Below are 19,988 nucleotides of genomic sequence, written 5' to 3' on the forward strand. Positions count from 1 at the left end.
CCCTCTTCACAAGGATCTAGCATGTTTGCCCTCTGCATTCCAGAGCTTAGCACAGCTTTGCAGCTGTACAAATAATTTTTTTCTGTTCTCTTAACAAGCATTCCAGATTTCTTATTTGTTCTGCATTATTATGCCAGGTAACAGCAGGGATAATGATGCTCCACCCTTTGACCATGAAAGGAATCAAGCATAATTCACTTACCTGGGAAAATAGAAAGGACGGCCAACTGTAATTAAATGCAACCAATCAGGCCTAATTAAAGGAGACGAGACCAAACTGGAGTGTAGTCTTTTACCATCAAGTTTAGATGAACAGCTATACAAGAAACAAATAAGGCCTACTCCTGTGAGGTTTGTCAACCAGCATTTCATCTAACACGCTTCAGTATGATACGGATTCAGAAGAAAAGGACTGCTCTAAGGCCCCAGAGCCACAAGTCTGTAATTCCATTTAAACACAGGACTATTAACACACATTGATGGAAGATGAAAGGACCAAATAATCACCTAAAATCTACCACAAATTTATGCTTTATTTGTACTTAATCATGTCAACACATCAGAGTCAAAACTAAAAGCTCCACTGTAAAAGGTAAAATGGTCTTTGCTGAGAAGCTCACAATTCAAACGGATGAGATGGAAAAAGCATGAGATAAAGGAAGATAATCTCTCTACTTGATAACATAAAAATGAAGCACACTCCAAGATCATGGGAAAAAAAATTAATTTAACTAAAAACTGAAATGAAATTTCTTGAGCTACCCCCTCTTTGTGATGTTTTTACATTACTGGTTTATTGGCCACATTAGGAGATGGCAGCTCCTGGAAAAGTGTCATAAAAATGGGATGTAAGTGAAAATACTCTAAATTCCTACAGAACCACACTAAGGCAGCAATTCACTGAAAACAGAGCTCAAAGCAAAGAACTCAAAGTCTATATTAACCAATGCTCTTCTCCCAGTATTTTATGTATTACTGCTCCAGATCTACTTACTATCTGACGTTCAAATGAACTGGTAAGGTAAGTAAAGCTCAAAAAAAGAGTAATCTATCCTACGATATATATAGAGCTGCATTAACAAAAGCATAAGCAAGCATACAAGATGGCTTTCTGTAAGAACCTCAGCATCCACAAAGCACTGTAATAAGGTTTGGCTGTATCTTGTAGCCATAAGATTATACCAAATAATGTAGTTTTTATATTCACTGCAGAGAGTTTTTCAGCATGCATGACATACTGCATATCATTCCAGCAGAACATGCATTCTGTGTTGAAGTAATCTAGGTACAATTCAAAGACATGGGAAAAAAAAAAAAAAAACAGCTCTTAAAGATACATAATTTTATACCTTATAATTTTATGATATTCATTTCCATGAAACACTTGGTTTTTGCTCTTTATTCACTGAAATGACCTTAAATTGAAAATCAAGACGAAGTGTTAAATGTTCCTGTCTTCAGTGGTCAGGAAATTCTACTTAATAGATACAGAAAGTTAGTCAGCATCACATGACACAACTGATTTTTCCTCTCAGATTATTGCTGATAATTGAACTTCTCCAAACAGCAAGGGGTATAGAACTCTAGTTCATACAAAGTGATTATTAATTGTCATATCACTTCAAAGTATCATTTGTTAACTAATGATAACTGAAAATTTGATTTTTTTTTCATAGCTTCTTAAAATTCAGTAAAGAATAGACACCCTTCTCCTAGTACTTGAATGTCTACAATCAAGACCTTTTGTCAAGCTCTTTTTTGTTTTGCCATCTGACAGATACAGTTGGAGATTTAGAGCCATAATCATTCAACCACACTGGAACAAACTGAAACAAACACATTGCTTTCTTGAAGGATTATAATACCACGTATTAGGCAGAAGCTGGTAACATTTGGAATGGTAGAGAACTTTTGCTTAATACAAATGTCAAAATAAATAAATAAATTAAAGGGCATGTTGCTGGAAAAAGCTGTAAGGCTTTTCAATTTTTTAATTTTAATACCAGAAAATGTTAATGAGCTTAAAGTCCCCTGAGTTTGCTTTTACACATTCTGGGCTATTTTGATGCCCCTGCTAAAGAAAACTGTTCTCACTCATAACTGAAGACATATTTTTTTCAATGTCACAGCAAAATCTGATATCTAGAAGTATCTTATTTGTCATGCTACTTAACTCACTTCCTTTAAGCCACTCAGAGTTATCAAACTACAAGTAGAGAAGACAAAATGATCCTAAGTCACACAGTCAGAAAGAATTCAACAATACCTTTAACTTCTTCATAAATGCTATCATCTGATGGTTCACTGTTCACTTGTCCAACATCATCATATTCCTCTTCCTCCTCAGGAATAGTATTAGATCCTGAATCTGTGTAACAGCGGTTTAAAAAGTTAACATTTAGTCGAAAAGAATGCCTAAGCAGAAATTTATGCAAAATTAAAATAATTCTCCCATGACCTGTTCCTTCCAGTACATTCTGCTTATTTTTTTTACACTGTTCAAGGGATAAGAAAGAGTGTATATGAAGGAGCTTGCATAAGGGAGAGCTTTCAAGCTAAATAGTATCCTGGGAGAAAAGCAAAAATCTTGAAAAAAGAGAAGAGCCATATAAAAGCTGTAACACAACTGAAAACAAGGACTTGCTACTCAAAACTTGGACATGTGGGAATCCTATGTGCAATAACATGACAGATAAGTAAAGGGACAGAACAACTGTCACTAAGCAATACTGGCAATAAAGGCAACTGCTGTACTGGCTGGCTTACCTTGAATTACAAATCTGACTTGCTGTACCCATTCCTCTGCTTCTTTGGGAGTGGCAGCTGTAAACTATTAAACGTTTATTAATAACTACTAGCAGTAATGACAAAAACACAACTACAATTTCATTAGCAATAAAAAAAGAGGGAATGTAACATTCCCGTCACTTCCTCAAGAAACCATTAGCAATTCTTTTCATGTCTTCTGGTACTTTTCTTGCAAGGATGCTTCTTATAATGTACAGCTAATTTTGACAAATTTACGTAATTGAAGGAGAGGATGATGGATTTGAAACTCTGATCAGCAGCTGGCAGCTGTGCAGAAAAAAGCTGCTTCTCTTCATCAATGTCAAAGCCAGAACTGATGAACAAAATTTGCCCTTGACAATTAGAAGACACCCATGAATTTCTTTAGACTGCTGGGTACAGTTTTCTTAAAAATGTTCTTGTCAGACTCCAACACACTACCTGACAGCTTAATTAACTGGCTTTCAACCGCAATCTCAGATATTTAAAACTTATTAAACTTACATTCCATATTGATGTCTGGCTGATAGATCTCTGAATTGCACAGCTGATATGTGCCTTTTTGTAGGTTTTCCTTGAAAAGCCATGACCAATACAATACGTATTTAACACTGATACATATTTTAACATTTTTTACCTATTTAATTCATCCAAGAAATCACACAGACACACAATAGATATTAAAATGCTAATATTGAAATGACCAATAGATAAAGATGATAGATTTCCTTGCTCTTGACCAAAAAGATAATATTTGAACATGTACATACATACGTTTAATCAGATTTTTTTTCCTAATATATGAATATACAATATAAGCAAGCAAGAGTTTCCTTTTTTCATTAAGATATCAGTGACAGTTGTTTCACTGAAATGTTAATTCAGTAACTAGAATTGTAACAGCTTTGTCAATTAAATTTCAAGTCAACATACAAAAGTCCAACCTGATAAATGCGCTTATCTGGAGCAGAGATTTCAAAACAACAGTCTTTCTTTGCATCCTTCCGAAGGCTATTATTCATTCTGATGGTGTAGCCCTCTAAGGCAAATTCACCTTTCTGTTGTTTGTCTGTTGGAGATAAAAAACAAAGTTAGAGCTTCATTTACAACAGTGAATGTAAGTGGCTCAGCAGGTTATCGTTTATTCAGATTTTGTTTTCTATTTCATGAATTTTACAAAGAACAGGGAGGTTTTTAGCAAAATGATTAAATGATGCTTCTGGAGATAAAGCTTTATTTTAAGAGACGATGTACCCAGAAGTACATTCTTCTGTAGGATGCCTAAGGAATTCCACAGGGGGATGTTTGCAGATGGTGGTCTTATTTAGTAAGGAGTGCATGTTATGACACTTGTATCTAGGGAAAGCCAAGAACTGGAACTTGCAAGACACGTTTCCTATAAATCAGTGTCTCTTTCAGGTTCAGTAAACCAATGGAAAAACCTGTTTAGCTCAGAACTTGCTGAGCTCTCTCCTAAACTAACCACTTCACTCAAAAAATAAACTTCAAGCTTCTTTTTAAGAAATGGGAAAAGCTGCTTTTGACATTCTCCCACCCACTCCCAGATGTGCCTCCTTTCCACATGGCAAAAATACAGAATGAATTTTGTTATAAATTCAGGTGTGTGCATCTGTGTTCATTCCAAAAGCATTTCTCTCAAAACAGCAAATGTTTAATTAGCTAATAAAAGTACTTCGCCCTACCACAGTTTATTAGGTACAGCCATGTGGTTGTTTTAAAGACAATTCTATTTTTCAAAGGTTCTGGTTTATAAAAGTATCACTTACAACAGATCTGGCTTTAAATACACTGCATGTTGTGCAAATGGCACCTCTGCACTCCTTTGGAGCCCTTCAAACCAAATTCTACATCAGATTTTATGTGCTCTGGCATATTTTGGCAAATATTAAAAACAAACCAAAAATGTAAAAGCAATTAAGTTTTGCAATTTCTGCAGATCACAGTGCTGCATTCAAGTGAAGACTGGCATCACAGTTCACATTTTGCACAGGCAAACAAAGAACAAAGTGCAGTTGCCTATCAAAAAATGTCATTTGGTGTGGTTTTTTTTACACAGAAGAGAAAACATTAATTAACAATAAGCACCAGGAACGGCAGCAAAACTACTTTAAGAATTGCTGAATAGAACTTAGGTGCAAACTGAGCATCCATTGCTTACACTTGTCAACAAAAGGAGAAAACTTCTACATTAGATAAAATAGGAAAATTATCATTTTCAACAAATTTTTCGTCATATTTCTGGAAATTCAAAAGGAGAGAAAATCTGTTTCCACTCCTGAAAGGGTAAAAATTGGCTAACACAGGAATGTGAATATAAATGGACAAAAGGGCAGTCACCAGTCAAATTCTCTTTCTAGTAATCTTATATGCACATAGACACATATTCTCTGTCCTTCCACCTTTTTATGAACTCTCACCCAGGGCAAGCAAATAACTCAATAACACAAATATATGAGAAAATCTAGGGCACTATTCTATTTTCACTTCCCTTCCCCCCCAGGAAGTTTTATTCTGTTTTAAATAAGTACTAAAAATATAGCACTAATATTTTATATTTGCTCAATCCTCAATCCCTATTTCAAACAACACACACATGCAAAATTCATGAAATCACACCAAGGTAGGTATTGGAAATAATAACTTGCAATAGGTTAACTAGGTTCCTTTTAATGAAATTCATTTCTGCCTAGGACTGTTATTGTTCCCTCACTTGTGACCTCAGGGAGAAGATGAAGTGAAACACATTAATTTCTCACTCTCCCATGCTGGAGGTTTATCAAAACCCTAGAAGACAGGAGCATGCAGGCAGAATAAACAAACACCAGGTTCAAAAGGTAAAAACATTTTGTCAAGATAAAAATGAGGCAAGTATTCAAATTTACTCTCTTGGATTATTTCTGAGACTGCTTCTCTGTGACATGGATGATCCCTTTTATGGTAATATACTTTTACCGAGCTAATCTCGAATGATCTTTGCACTGTTCTTTCAAAGACCATTGCAGTTAAACCACAAAGATGCTGTACTTTGGAAGGGGATAGTGCACGGCATCCATATCCTATTTGATTGTTTTTCTGTTTATACTAGTTTTGTCTTATCTCTCTGAACACACTATTTCAGTGCTAATGAAAATTACCTGTATACGCACCACCAAATATAAATGTATCCATCCTTTGCTATTATAGTCTTTCAATGATTATTATAGCAATAGACTAGACTTGGCATTGCTACTTTTACTTCCAATTGTCTTAGCAGTAAACTCTGAATAAAGTCCAGTGTGGTGCAAATGAGTAAATTATAAGACAATGAGGTGCTTCACAGCCCTGACTCAGAGCCTGTTAAAGTTGAAAGACTCAGTGTGGATTCACACTCCTGTGGCAGCAAGCCAGAGATAAGATCCAGTATGTCCTGAGAAACGGCTCCTCAAATACAGAAGGCAGAACACAGGTCAGCTATAGCTCAGCTGCCTGCTCTGATGATGACAAACAGTGGAGGTTCACAGATGCCATTTGCTCTTGCAGAATACACCTTTTCAGTCAGGACTGGAGACCAACCCCATTGCCTGATCACCACGGAGCAAACCATGACCCACAGAAGCTGCTTGGCCAGGCAGAGTAGTCAGGTGCAGGCTGGAAGGCAGAGCCTTCCTGGGATCATCAGACTCAACAATCACCTCGGCTTCACTGCTTGGCACAGGCTTGCACCTAAATGGGTTTGGACAGACCTGGGCTTTTGGTTTCAAGATGCCCTGTGAAGTTACGGCCACAGCAATTCCTGTGCGTTTTCACATCACGAGTTAAATTGTTTATATCAGAAATATTTTCTGGAGACTGTGCTTTAGGGAGAATGAAACAGTTTCTGATATTTAAAAGCTCTGAAGACTTAAAGATTTTACTTGGAGACTTAAAATTAGATACTGTTAGTTTTAATAGTGAGAGCCAACAGTAGCTTCAAGAAGCGTATTTACATTACAGATATTTAACTTTCATTTTGAATCCCCAAATTAGAGCCAGAGTTTTGCTTAGGCAGGAATACAACAACATATTTAGGAAGAACTAGGGAGATACATGCTGATGGAACAGACTTCTCTGAAGAGCAGTAACATTTTTGCTGTCTGTTATATTCTCAAGATAGAGCTTTTCAATTCAACAACAGGGAACCATTAAGTCGTCCCACAAAAACGTAAAACAGAAATGCAAAATGTGTAATATCAGTCTTGTAAAAATAAAAAGGATTGTGAACATCATCAAGCATGTGTTGTTCCACAGTGAAGCCAAATCTCATTTCAGCATAAGCTGTCCTTTGCTCTCATCTGCTCAAACTCCACACTCCCCTTCTTCCCATGTCAGGCACAGAACAGAAAAATAAATCTGAGTCTATGTAGATCATTTTGCAACAGGTATTTAAAAATCATAAAAAGTACTATAGCAGAGGGGAGAGTCAGCACTAAGCAGTTAAAAAAAAAAAAAAACAAAAAAAAAAAAAAAAACCAAACCCACAACAACAAAAAACCAAAAAAAAACCCCCACAAAACAAAAAAGACCACACCACCAAAACCAAAGCTGGTATACACAAATTTAAGAGAAAAAAATATGGGGGGGCTATATTTAACATAGAGAAAATTCAGATCTGAATAAAATTTGAAAGCCTTTAAACATTTCTCTTGCATATAAACTTCATTCATCCTAAAAACAGTTAAATGTTGTTAACAGAAACAGGGTCAATACTATATTGGGTAAAGAGAGTCTCAAGGGAAGCAGAGAAAAAGCATTTTGAAGTAACCTTGTGTAACTAAGTCCATGGGAACATTTAAAACAAAGAAGGGTAAAGCTTCAATGAGATCTTGAAATTACTGGGTTGTAAATTTGAGGCCTAAGGCGATGTGCTCATATTATTAGCACATGTAAAAAGAATTAGTGCACTCTGTAAGAACAGAGGACTCGGATAGTAGAATGGAAAGAAGTTACAGAGAAAGACATAAGGAACAAAGGCAAACAGAAAGATTTCAGAGAGTGATAAAGTATTTATAATACTATTAGAATCTATAATTTAATTCTCTTCATCCTGAAATTAGGGGACTGTAAGATTTTACAGTTTACATGGCTTCATGCTAAATGTAGTTTCACATACTTTTCCATGTGCAGGATGTCTGCTATCTAAAAATAGTTCAGTGTAAGTATCTCCAAAATGGTAATTCCTTTTCCAGCTTTTGGAACAATTTTTTCAAATGCATACACAGAAGTTCTTCCCTTTTAGACAGAAGATCTGAAATGTAATCAACTTCTTTTTCTTCTTCTTTCCATTAATCTAGTTCTCTGAGAAATTGAAATTGTAAAATAATTAAGAAATGGAGGCAGTGATTCAGGGCAGTGAATTGTTTATATTCTGTTTGCTTATACCCAGTAGTTATTTTTTAAATAGCACATTATTAACAGCAAGTGTGACTCTCGAGGTCTGACTGTAACAGTCTCACAGCAGAAGATCCAGTACACATTAGACAGATGACTTTGGTTGCCATCGCCCTGCTACAAAAAAGTCCTGTTGACCATGCACAATTCCCTTTTCTGCCCAAATATAAGTAGTTCACCACTGGTCTGGTCATCACTATCTTATTGTTGAGAGAAATCCAAAACTATTGTGTCTATGTTAAAACTAAGGAAATTGAAAAAAAAAATAAACTTGGACTTTTCTAAAAGCCTCTGAATTATACCTCTCTTTAACATCATATTACTGGCGGGCAGGCAGATACCATTTTCAAGTTATAAAAATGAAAATAAATTTTTAGTGCCTATTAGCAGAGGAAAAATTACCATAATGTTATCAATTACTGTCTTGCTAAACATTTAGCTGATCTCTCCAGTTTGCTGAGACAGAAGGGCATATAACATTGTGGCCTAGTGAGAAAGAAGTAATGAAGCCATTAATTCAATCATTTATAAAGCAACAAATTAACTTTCCTCATTCACATGCACTTTGAGGTCTGAAAGGTTATCCATACCATCTCAGTGTCTGAGGACACAGGAACAGCCAGAGATCATACAGAAAAATGAGAGGGAACCAGGATACTCAATTCAGGGTGCAACTGCATGGAAGGAGAGAAAAGATTATAAAAGACTATAAAAGATTTATGGAGGGAAAGACTATGAAAAGGAGCACCAGGCAAGCTTCTCAAAATCCCACCCAGCTCTGACATTTGAATACACTCCTCTGCAAGCTGTGGGCCACTTGTTGGCAACTGATATCACAGCACAGGTATAAATACACACATGCTTCCTGCAATACCTATTTCTGACGTGATTAGCTCAAACATTTAAGTTTTGTTTCTCCATGTACTCCATTTATCAATGATCGAAAGAAAAAATGTAGGTAATTCACTTAGACCTGTCTCCACTGCAGGGATAAATTCCATTGTTTCACTACCCAATGCTACACCATGTAGGAGAAAACAGAAGAGAAAATGGAAAGGAGACATACACCGGCTTGAAGGCATCACAACTGTTGAAGAGATGCTTGGAGTCATTTAGGTGAACACACACACAAACACACAGCCATTTACTGCATCTCACAGGCTTTATCTTGCACTATATACTTCTGGGCTAGGCCTCACATTTTTCATCGTTCAGCTTGGAGTAAATGATTCTGAAACTCTTTCTTACGTGTCTGTGAGCTTGATACACTTCCACACTTCTTGCCTTCCCAATGCAAAAAGGAGAAAGTTAGAAGAACTAAAACTGTTTTGGAAACAACAAATCTATACAAATAATAAAAAAAGTATCCTATATCCTGAAGTTTACCACTCAGTTACACTTCTACTGATACTTAGATGTGAAAATCAAACTTTGGTCGACAAAAACCACATCATAGCAGACACAAAATAGCTGTCACAGATTATTCACCTATGGCCTGTTTTTAAAAACAGACACAATTCAAAACAAGCCAAGATGGATGCAGAAATCCCTGCAGCCTCTCAGCATTACATCCCCCAACACAGAGGCACCAGCAGCCCATCACTCATTTAAAGTGATGCAGGCAGCAGGACTGAGTACGTGTGGAATACTGGTCACTTTGAAACCAGGACCACAATTTGCACAAAGCCACCAAACCCACACTTCAGCACTGTTCTGTAGTTGTTAACAACACACTGAGTTTCTACATGGTCCAAGTTATCTGGTACAGCACCAAGGGTGACAGTGAGAGAAGGTGGCCCCCAGCACAACAGCGCACTACAGCAGGCAGCACTGCCGGCCACAACAGTGGGAGTGAAAACAGCTGCAGTAAATGCCAGACCTGCTCCGGATTGCCTCATGGCACACCTCATCCATGCTGACAATGTGCAGCTGAACGGCGTGATAAACTGCAGCAGTACATTCACAAGCATTAGGATGACAGCTCTCTTTTAACAGCAGACTAGGCTGCCATGGCTGGGCTCCAGTTTCTGCACAATGACAGAGCGCTGCCTCTGCGCCAGAACAGGCACTTTTACGTATGATGGCATCACAGGCCTGAAGAAAGTACCTCTGACCAGTCTAGAAAAAACCTATTTTTATTCAAAGGCAACTTCAGGAGTGACTTAGTCATCCCATATTACAAGATTAAGTCACTATACCATGCTAAACTAGTTTATCTGCACAACAAGCACCAATCCGATGGAGGTAGGGCAGAAATTCATGCATCTGATTTCTTTGCTTCCTCCATGAATTACTGTTTGTGCCATGCTCTCCACAACTATGTGAAAGAAGGTCATAAGGAGGTGGGAGTCAGTCTCTTTTTCCAAGTAACAAGTGATTCCCTCAAGTTGCTCCAGGGAAGGCTTAGATTGGATATTAAGAAAATTTTTTTCACTGAAAGCGTTGTCAAGCATTGGAACAGGCTGAGCAGGGAAGTGGTAGAGTTACCATCCCTGGAGGTATTTACTACACATGTAAATGTGGCACTTAGGACAGGGTTTAGTGGTGGGCTTGTCAGTGCTGCGTTAATGCCTGGGCTTGATGATCTCAGAGGTCTTTTCCAACCTAAATGATTCTATGATTCAATACAGTTCCGATGGGCCATGTGCCCCTCCCACATCATTAGGTTATAGTTAGGAGGACCTTCCCCAAAAAATCTGCAGCCTACAAAAACTGTAAATTAATTACCCCCCCCAAAAAGTCTATAGATTCATAAACAAAAGAGATCCTACAAAATATCACAGTCAATTCCTAACATGACACCAACCTTCTGAGTTCTAGGGAATGTATTTCCATGTTTCTTAACTTTCAACGCAGGTATTAAAAATTGCAACACAGACTTGACAATCAGGTTGTTGTAAAATATGGGAAAAAAAAAAAAAAGGACAAAGACCAGGAGGGCAACATGCCTGCCTTAATACAAAGACTGTATGCTAGGAAGCATAAATAATCATCAGCACAGCCACAAGGAAAAGAATGTAAAAAAAAAAAAAAAAAATCTCTTTTTTTCTAAAATTTAGCAGACAAAAATACAAAGACTTTATAATCAAGAAAGAAATCAACCAGTATCATAACTGTTGTAATCCAAATCAGTATTATGCCACATATCAAAATTTTTGAATAAGGATTCTTCATTCTTGTGAGGCTTGATCAACTTGTAAATCCCAAGGAAAGAGTACAGAAGAAAAGGGAACATTTAGAAGATATGCCAGCAAAATTCTGAAAACAGGACCTGATGGGAAACTATCAATGTGAAAACTGGACTTCCAATTAGACTCTTTTATTTCTTGTGCTTTTAAAGAGAGGATGAATTTAAATGAGTCAGTATACCAAGGAATGAAACAAATTGGAGCAAATTATACTAGTCTTTGAATTAAAAAAAAAACCCATATAATAACTACCTGCAGTAATCTCAAAAATAAAACACCAACAATAAGAAAGAAAAGAAAAAAAAACTTCAATAGAAAGTTTGCCCTGGAATTTTTTCTGAAGGTGGGGGGAAGCTGGAGAGGGGAGGACATTACTGTTCTCTTAAAATTTACTCACGTATACTTATATATAACTTAGTCTACCCTTAAACATCAAATGCACATAGCACACAATTTAAATATGTTTTATTTTAGTTTAAATTTTAAAAATTCAAAGTAATATTACAAAATTTATGCCAGATTCTTTCCAAACTGGCCATTTAAACTTAAAAGTCATCTTCAGATGTTTGCTTTAGTTTCCATGGCTGGCTTTACTTAAATACATTACTTAATTCCTAGCTTTTCCAGAACATAAACTATTTAAAAAGAAAGAAAGAACTCCACTATGCAGCTTTTAGATTAATATTTTCCTGGATAGAACCATCTCTAAGGAACTCAGAAGGTAGAATTACTAGAGGATGTTTTCAAATTAACATCCTATTTGGAAAGAAAGAACATTTTCTAGCTAGTGAAACAGCTGAGTACCAGCATACTATCAAATAGAACAGCCAGCTGTTAGTAGCAAAGTAGCTTTAACAGAAACTTGATTTTTTTTTCCTCAGTTTCCCTGCTTTATACAACACTGACAGGTTCTGACAAATATTTACACATTTAAAAAATTCACAGCACTGTCCAAGAATTGTTTAAAAGAAATGAACTTCTTTTTAAAAGTTTCATTCCATTTATTAAAATTACCTTTGATTCCTTTGATTTGCAGTTTCAACCTCAAAAAAAATTTTCAAATTCTTTTGTGCATTAAAAGATCATTGCTTTCATATTTGTTACAAGTACCTTTGTCACTTCCATAGTAGTAGAAGACCGTCTTGCTGATAGCACACCAACGCTTCTGCCATTCAAAGCCAAGAAAACTGTGGTCTGAAATTAATACAATGTGTTATATCGCTTCATGCCATTATTGAACAAAAATGTGCTACTTCTTTTCAAGGGTGAGGTAAGAGAGAGGAGGAGCTGGGAAAAGACACTAAGGAAAGGAGGAAATGCATGGCACTGAGGAGGAAATTAGAAATAAAAATTGGTGGTAAGAAAACAAATAGGAATTTGAAATCACATAAAGAGGGAAGTCATGTGTAACATTAAATATAAGGAAACAATGAACAACTTCCTAAATATTTCCTAGAGTTATCGCAGCATTAAGTGGGTATTAAAGTGACAATATAAGATTTATTGAATCAAGGTAAATATTGACTGAACCAAAGCTGAGATCAATATTTGCCCTCTTGAAGGAAAATAAATCTTGATGCTCACTGAAACATGAAGTCAACATATGGTACTTGTACATACGTTCCTAATGTTTTCTTCAAAAATATCTGAAAGTCTCTGAATTACGGCTGACTGGACTTTCACAGTATGATTTTGTTAGTCAATAAAGAATAGGATTTCCTTTCCATACTATAGGAGCAATTATGTGCTATGCTTCTTTTGCATAATAATGTTGCAATGTTTCAGCTTCTTCTCATTTCATTTATCACTCCTGTATAAAGTTGTTCATGTGTGTAACATCAAATACAAACATACAGACTTCCCAGACATTCAATATGCACTAGCTTTCACAAAGATAGCTAGATTTACCTTTTCTACGTTTTTCCAGGTATCCAGCCTTCAGAACAAACTGAAGATCCTGAGCTGCAACAGGAGGAAACTGATTCCCTGAAAGAAAAACAAATTCTGTTAAGCATTGCTTTTCAAGAAAACTGCTCTGTAGCTATGCTCCTATGACCATTAATAAAATTATGGATTTTACACTCTCAATATTCAAGAGCTACTGAAAAAAAAAAATTCTAGTAACTATTCTACCAGATTATTTTAAGTAAATGAAGCATCTACCTATCAATATCAGAGCTGTTGCTGTTGTCCTCGCCACCTTATTAAGGAAAAAATAGCTGCATAACATGGCTTACAAGTCTCAGAAGGAGAAATATGTCATTAAACAAAACACAGCAACTGTTTCAAACACAGTCTGTAAAGCAAGCTGGATAATGAAAGTGCTAAGTTTTCAAATGTGCAAGCAAGAAAATCACAATCAAGAATCTCAGTTGCACACAAATCAGAAATGTGGTTTTTGATACCAGCTTCACATCAAAATACCTTGAAACAGCATACAAGGTGAAGACCCTATATTACACATCTACAAAAAAACAAACTACATGAGGAGACAATAAAAGGTGCTGCCTGTTGCTGACAGATTTTGCCTAATTTGAAACATGACACAAAATTACTGCTATAGGTGATGATGGATAAACTGAAGACATTGTACAAAATGTACAAAAAGACACTTTACAAAAGACGTTGTCTACAAAACTGCTGACTTACAGACATTAATTTTAGATAAATTGTACGATATGTCTGCATCTGCAAAATGGTGAGTACAGATCACTGTATTTTTTCCTTTTTCTCAACTGCTAATTCATAGGAATGTAAGACTGACCAGTCAACCCGGCCTCATCTTAAGACACAACTTTAAATGTTAAAAAGCGTCTTCCATCTTACAACCTTTTCCTCCTAAAACAACAGAATGATAATTTAAACAGAACTCCTAGTATTAAGAATGTGTTAGATGTGTATAATATTTAATACTAATATAAATACATACTGCTTACCCCAAGCAAAAAAGCAGAACAAAAGGTACTCCTGTGCCTGCGCTGGGTTTTTTAAGTGCATGTAAACAACGTAGTGAAGTTCCTACTACTTATTATCATCAAATATTCATAAGAGTCACTGTAGGTAGGTGGCAAGTTTACAAGGCAGCCATTATTCATCAGCATGTATGTAACCTCATTACATTCTATCAATATAAACATACAGAAAAGGAGTGATATTAGCAGACAAATTCTGTGCTAAAAACACCATTTTAAATTATGTAGTTTGGGTGAAAGATCAATAGTCTGACCTCGAAGCAAGCACTGTCTCTGAAAGGTGGAGTCAATTCCCTGGGTTTTTACGTTGTTCCTTAAAATAAATTTCTTTTTTTTTTTTTTAATTCAGTATTCACAAATGAGTTGCTTTATGGTAGTCTTATTTAAATACAGTTATGACAGGAAAAAGAAAGAAAGAGATAGGAAGATGCAGAGAATGCTGTTCAGAGAATGCAGAGATGCAGAGGATATTGAAGCATGAAAATACTCAAAATGAGAAGACATTCTTTTTTATAATTCAACCAGCTCTTTAGACTGCAAAATATTTTGTTTGACACCAAAAGACAGTAGATAGAATTTTACTTACATTGATATATCCACTTCATTTTTTTATTCATATTACTTTTTAAAAATTAGGAGTACACTAATTTCTACTTCAGTTTCTACGGAAATCTGACTATTGTGTTAAAAATACAAGAGCACAATGAACATGCATTTCAAAGTGATGCAGCTGTCCCCCTCTTTGCTTGGTAATATGCAATCATAGCCCAACATTAAATGGGAATTAAAGACACTTGATGGCTGGTATGTGAGATGTTTAACAGTTACTTTAAAAGGTGATGCAATGATGGTATTACAAGTGGGGGAGGTGAAGAGTTTTACAAATATGCATCATGTGCTGCTTTATATTGGTCATTGGGAGGCATCAGTGTGCAACACTTAAAACTCTACCTTATCCAGTAGGGCTCATGTCAGAACAGTGCAACCCCGCAGATGAGAAAGACATAAAAGTTAGATAAACAAACAAGCAAAAGCAGCTCACTCTTAAATTTTACAATTTAAGACTTTCAACCACCATTTAGATCTAACTTTACCCGATATTGTTTGTATCAGTTTGGGTTTTGATGAGGAAGCTTGACCAGTGATCTTATAGTGAACAGTCAAATCAAATGGGACAACACAGCCCCAGAGAAGCACATACTTTGGGGACTCCTTAGAGTTGTTATTCTGTCATCTGAACTGACTACTTCATAGAATCAAAATTCCATCTCAATTTTGCTACTTCTGCTGAGACAAATCAGGATAGATTTGGTGACGGTATTTTCTGTAATGACACTTCCTTTGCTGAAAGCTTGTGAGGAAAAGAACATGCATGAAAAAGGAGCGTTTCCCTGTCTGGTGCCACTGCAGAAAGAAGTCCTCCTCCCACCCTTAACCTGTAGCGAAACCAATTCCTTGTTCTATTCCTCAAAGCAACTGAGGCAGTAACTCCAAAAAACAAACTGCAGCTGGTCAGCCCCACTGCCACTCCCAATCTATAAGTAGCTGAAGCAGAAACAGATCACATGCATGTTATTATCCTTCTGTCAGAGAAGACTGGGAACCAAAAAATATGACGGAACTTTAGCTGAAGGGCAGCAAAAACAGACCCAGTTGTAATATCCCACGACACATACAGCTGTACAAGAAAGAAAAAGCATAAATCTGGGTAAATTCCTTCTTTCGTTGCCTTGTACCTTCAGAAGGAAGGGGAGGGAGAATAAGTAGTATGAAAAGCAGAAAGGAAAGAGAAAGAACCACCTCCTCCCAGATTCTCATGAAACACAGGTGTTGTGCATATGTGGCAGGAAGAAGGCACAAACAAGGATATACCATTGTCCCAGTACTACAACAAAAACAACAGAAGGAGGAAAGAGTCAGTCACATCTTCCTTACAGTTACCACTGAGATTCTATTATCTATTATTATTCTATTAAGTTCTATTATCTGTCTATCCTTCTTCCATTTTTTCATTTCTTTACTGTCTTGTCCACATCTCAAACAGAATTTAGAGTGAACTGCAACCACCAGATGTGGGAACTCCCAGCAGAAGGTGTGGAATTTACATAGAAAGTTGGTTTTTTGCAGTTGCTTTCAATCAGAATATTGCTTCTCTATTCATTTGAAATACATCAGGCTTGACACAAATCTCATAAAAAAGTATCACTAAAGCAGTGCTTCATTATAGTAAAATAGCATTCCCTTATATTACACCAGCAGCTGAGATCAGAAGTTCATCAGCTGACTGAAGCATGAGACTTTGAATAAGACAGCTCCCTCTATAAAGAATCTAAGACAGAGGAATTCTGACAAGAAAGAAGGCATTACTATGTATTTTAAGTAAAGAACCATAAAGCAAATTAAGCCATATGCTTCAAATCACATACTCCTTTAGAGCTCAGAATTTCCCATATTATACTCCCATGCATGCTCCCCCCCAGGAAGTCTTCACATCAAGGAGAATTTTCTCCTTCCCTCACGGATGCAAGTGAAATGTCCTGAATTCCAATTATCTGTAATTTCACTGGAGATTGTCCACTGTAAGAAATTAAATGTGGAGATGCAAAAACCTTGCATCCTAGGGATGTAGATTGCACCTACTGGTACTACCTTTCTTGCCTCAATGCCTCTTCATGAGAAACTTATGCCCAAGCCCACTACAAGGACAAAGCAAAACTTCTCTCTCAAAAAGGGACCACCAGAGATCATCATGCCTTCCTAGCACTATATGGTCTGTTTCCAAACATGATGAAATAATTTAGAAATAAATATGTTAAAAGGATCGTAGTCTTTTCCGTTTCGCCTTTGGTACACTTTAGTTTTTTAACCCAGTTTTAAACACTCAAGAGAAAAGTGGCATTGTGAATAAGAAATGCTCTGTGGCTTGCAGCTTTGTGGGTTTATATGTAGAGAAAGGCACAATGATTGCTTTTGTTTACTCTTCCAGACCTAATTTCTGCTGTGTCACTGTCCTGACAGTGGTGGGCAAGCACAGAGTTGAGGATATATATAAAAAGGTCTCATTTCCATTCCAGTGTTTCTACCTCACAAATAATGTCTTGAACTTCATTTTCTTTTTTTATGTGAAGACCAGTTAAAATCTATCCAATACTTAGGGAGATGATAATCCTGCATACCCAATACATGGCATAAAATAAGGGAGGTCCATCTGCTTAATGTTACAGGTTTTCCTTCATTCTTGACCACCCACTCACAAAAGAATCTCCCACAAAAATTTCTCTTCCTATCTCTTCCCAATTGGTGGGAACTACTCCAATGTACTCCAAAATAAAATCTGCAAGTTATGCTCCACATGCATATTTTCAGACTGATGTGTACAAAAGCCATCAAAGACCAAATCAAAATATTTATGAGGCCTAAACCTTCATCTTAGAGAAAAGTAAATTACATGTATAATGCACTGGGCTCTTCCTCTTGGTTCTAGGCACTCTTGTGCCAAGTGAGCAGCTGGCAGTTATTAAATACTATTGCTGCCAGGCTGAAAATTCCTCCAGTGAAAAGAAAGTGAAATGCTCTCACTCAAGCATAAAGCCAGCTTTACCAGTCATGCTTTGACTTCAGAAAAACATTAGTTATTAACATGGGTGTATTAATGTATAGGCTCCACTGCACAACTCCCACAAACACAGAATACCTTGTGATTCAGAAAGATCTCAAAAGCTTACGTCACAAATTGAATTTATGCAACCTGGTAATCAAACAGGCAAAAAAAGCCTGAATGATTTAATTTTTCACCTTACTGCAACAGTGAATTTGGTCCATTACATAAAAACAAGTTTCATCAGTGTCACTTCACAGCATGAAATTCAATCCTTGTGCCTGAAATTCTGATTTTGGAGGATCTAAAGACGTAAAAATTTCATCCTGTATACAAAATAAATAAAACAAAGCCAGACTCTATTATTCTGCACTGTTTACCATTTGGAATTTTTTTTTACTTCTGCAATGTGGGCTAAGGGATACATAAAGCAAGAAATAATCAGAGGTCAATGCATTCTAAAGAGGTGCTTAGCATGCTTATGGGAAGTTAAACAGGCGAAGTGGAGATAAGTGCAATTCAGTAACAGCTAAGTGGTTGATTACAGCTTCTATTCCTAGTAGAGGACCAGAAGTTTAACCATTATAATGGTAAAGTCATCTTCCTCAAATAAGAATAATTCACTGTTCTTCATTCCTTGTAAAAGAAAACTAAGAGGAAAAAATACATTAGTTTGATTATATGGAGAAAACAGTGATCTCTGTTTCTTTATCCTCTTCTAGCTAAAAAAAAAAATCATAATTAATAACACAATTATTAAAAATTATTTTTCCAGATTTTTTTTTTTACCTGAAGACCCTTAGTGTCATCTGAGAACTTACTGAGGGCGCACTTGATGCCCTCATCCAAATCATTGATATTAGACAGAACTAGTCCCAGTACTGACACAGCTGTATGTAACTCCATTCACCACCACTCTCCAAGCCCAGCCAGCCAGTATTTTACTCAGCTAAGAGCTCACTAGAACAAGCCACAGGCTGCTGCCTGCTCCAGAATGTGCAAGAGACCATATCAAAGGCTTTATTGCAATCTAAGGAGAGAACATCCACAGCCTTTCCCTAATTCCCTAGGAGGGTACTTGATCATAAAAGGAGACCAGGTAGGTCAAGCAGGACCTGCCTTTCCCAAACCCCTGCTGGTTGTGCCAGATCCCCTGGTTGTCCTGTATGGTGCTGCATGATGGCACTCAAGATGATGTATTTCATAACTTTCCTCACCACTGAGGTCAGTTTGACAGGCCTGGAGTTCTCTGGATCCTCCTTCCAGCTCTTCTTGTGAATGTGTGTCACACTGGCCAACCTTCAGTCACTGGGGACCTCCCCAGTGAGCCAGGACTGATGAGAAATGATGGAGTGACTTGATGAGCTCTTCTGCCAGCTCCCTCAGTACCCTTGGATGAATTCACCTGGTCCCACAGACTTGTGAATGTCTAAGTGGCACAGCAGATCACTAACTACTTCCTCCTGGATTTCAGGGGTCTCTTCTGCTCCCTGTCCCTGTCTACCAGCTCACAGCCAGGAGTATCCAGCCCTGAGGATATTTGGTCTTTCTACTGAAGACTGAGGCAAAGAAGCCCTAAAGTACCTCAGTCTTTTCCTCATCCTTGATAACAACGTTCCCCCTCTGAACCTAATAAAGGATAGAGATTCTCATTGACCCTCTTTTTGTTGTTAACATATTTATAAAAACACCCTTTTTTTTATCTTTCACAGTAGTAGACAAATTAAGGTTTTGCCTTTCTAATTTTCTTTCTACATGACTTTGGAACATACACATACTTAAGACTTAACAACTCTTCCTGAGTTGCCTGGCTCTTCTTTCAAAAGTCATAAACTCTTTTTTCCCCCAGAGTTCCAGCAAAAGCTCCCAGTTCAGCCAGGCTGGTCTTCTTCCCCACCAGCTCATCTTCTGGCACAATGGGACAGCCTGCTCCTGCAGGAAATGCAGAAAATAAGTGGGTTTATCCTCAAGCACAGGGCTTTTATGCTATCCTCTCAGGCTGCAATTCAAAATTGG

The 19,988-nt window shown here is 36.9% G+C and overlaps 1 protein-coding gene across 2 annotated transcripts in view; it reads right to left on the reverse strand.

Annotated features, from left to right (window-relative positions):
• The window catches only part of SKAP2 (src kinase associated phosphoprotein 2), a 119,624-nt gene that overhangs the window by 35,962 nt on the left and 63,674 nt on the right, over nt 1-19,988 (reverse strand). For both annotated transcript variants that reach the window (XM_066319072.1, XM_066319079.1), the window contains 5 exons: nt 13,311-13,388; nt 12,513-12,596; nt 3,732-3,856; nt 2,767-2,830; nt 2,267-2,368 (listed from right to left, as the gene is read on the reverse strand). In XM_066319072.1, coding sequence (XP_066175169.1) covers nt 2,267-2,368; nt 2,767-2,830; nt 3,732-3,856; nt 12,513-12,596; nt 13,311-13,388 — 453 coding nt within the window. The remainder of the gene's footprint in view (nt 1-2,266; nt 2,369-2,766; nt 2,831-3,731; nt 3,857-12,512; nt 12,597-13,310; nt 13,389-19,988) is intronic.

This window comes from Sylvia atricapilla, chromosome 1 (genome assembly GCF_009819655.1).
Source record: "Sylvia atricapilla isolate bSylAtr1 chromosome 1, bSylAtr1.pri, whole genome shotgun sequence".
NCBI classification, from domain to species: Eukaryota; Metazoa; Chordata; class Aves; order Passeriformes; family Sylviidae; genus Sylvia; species Sylvia atricapilla.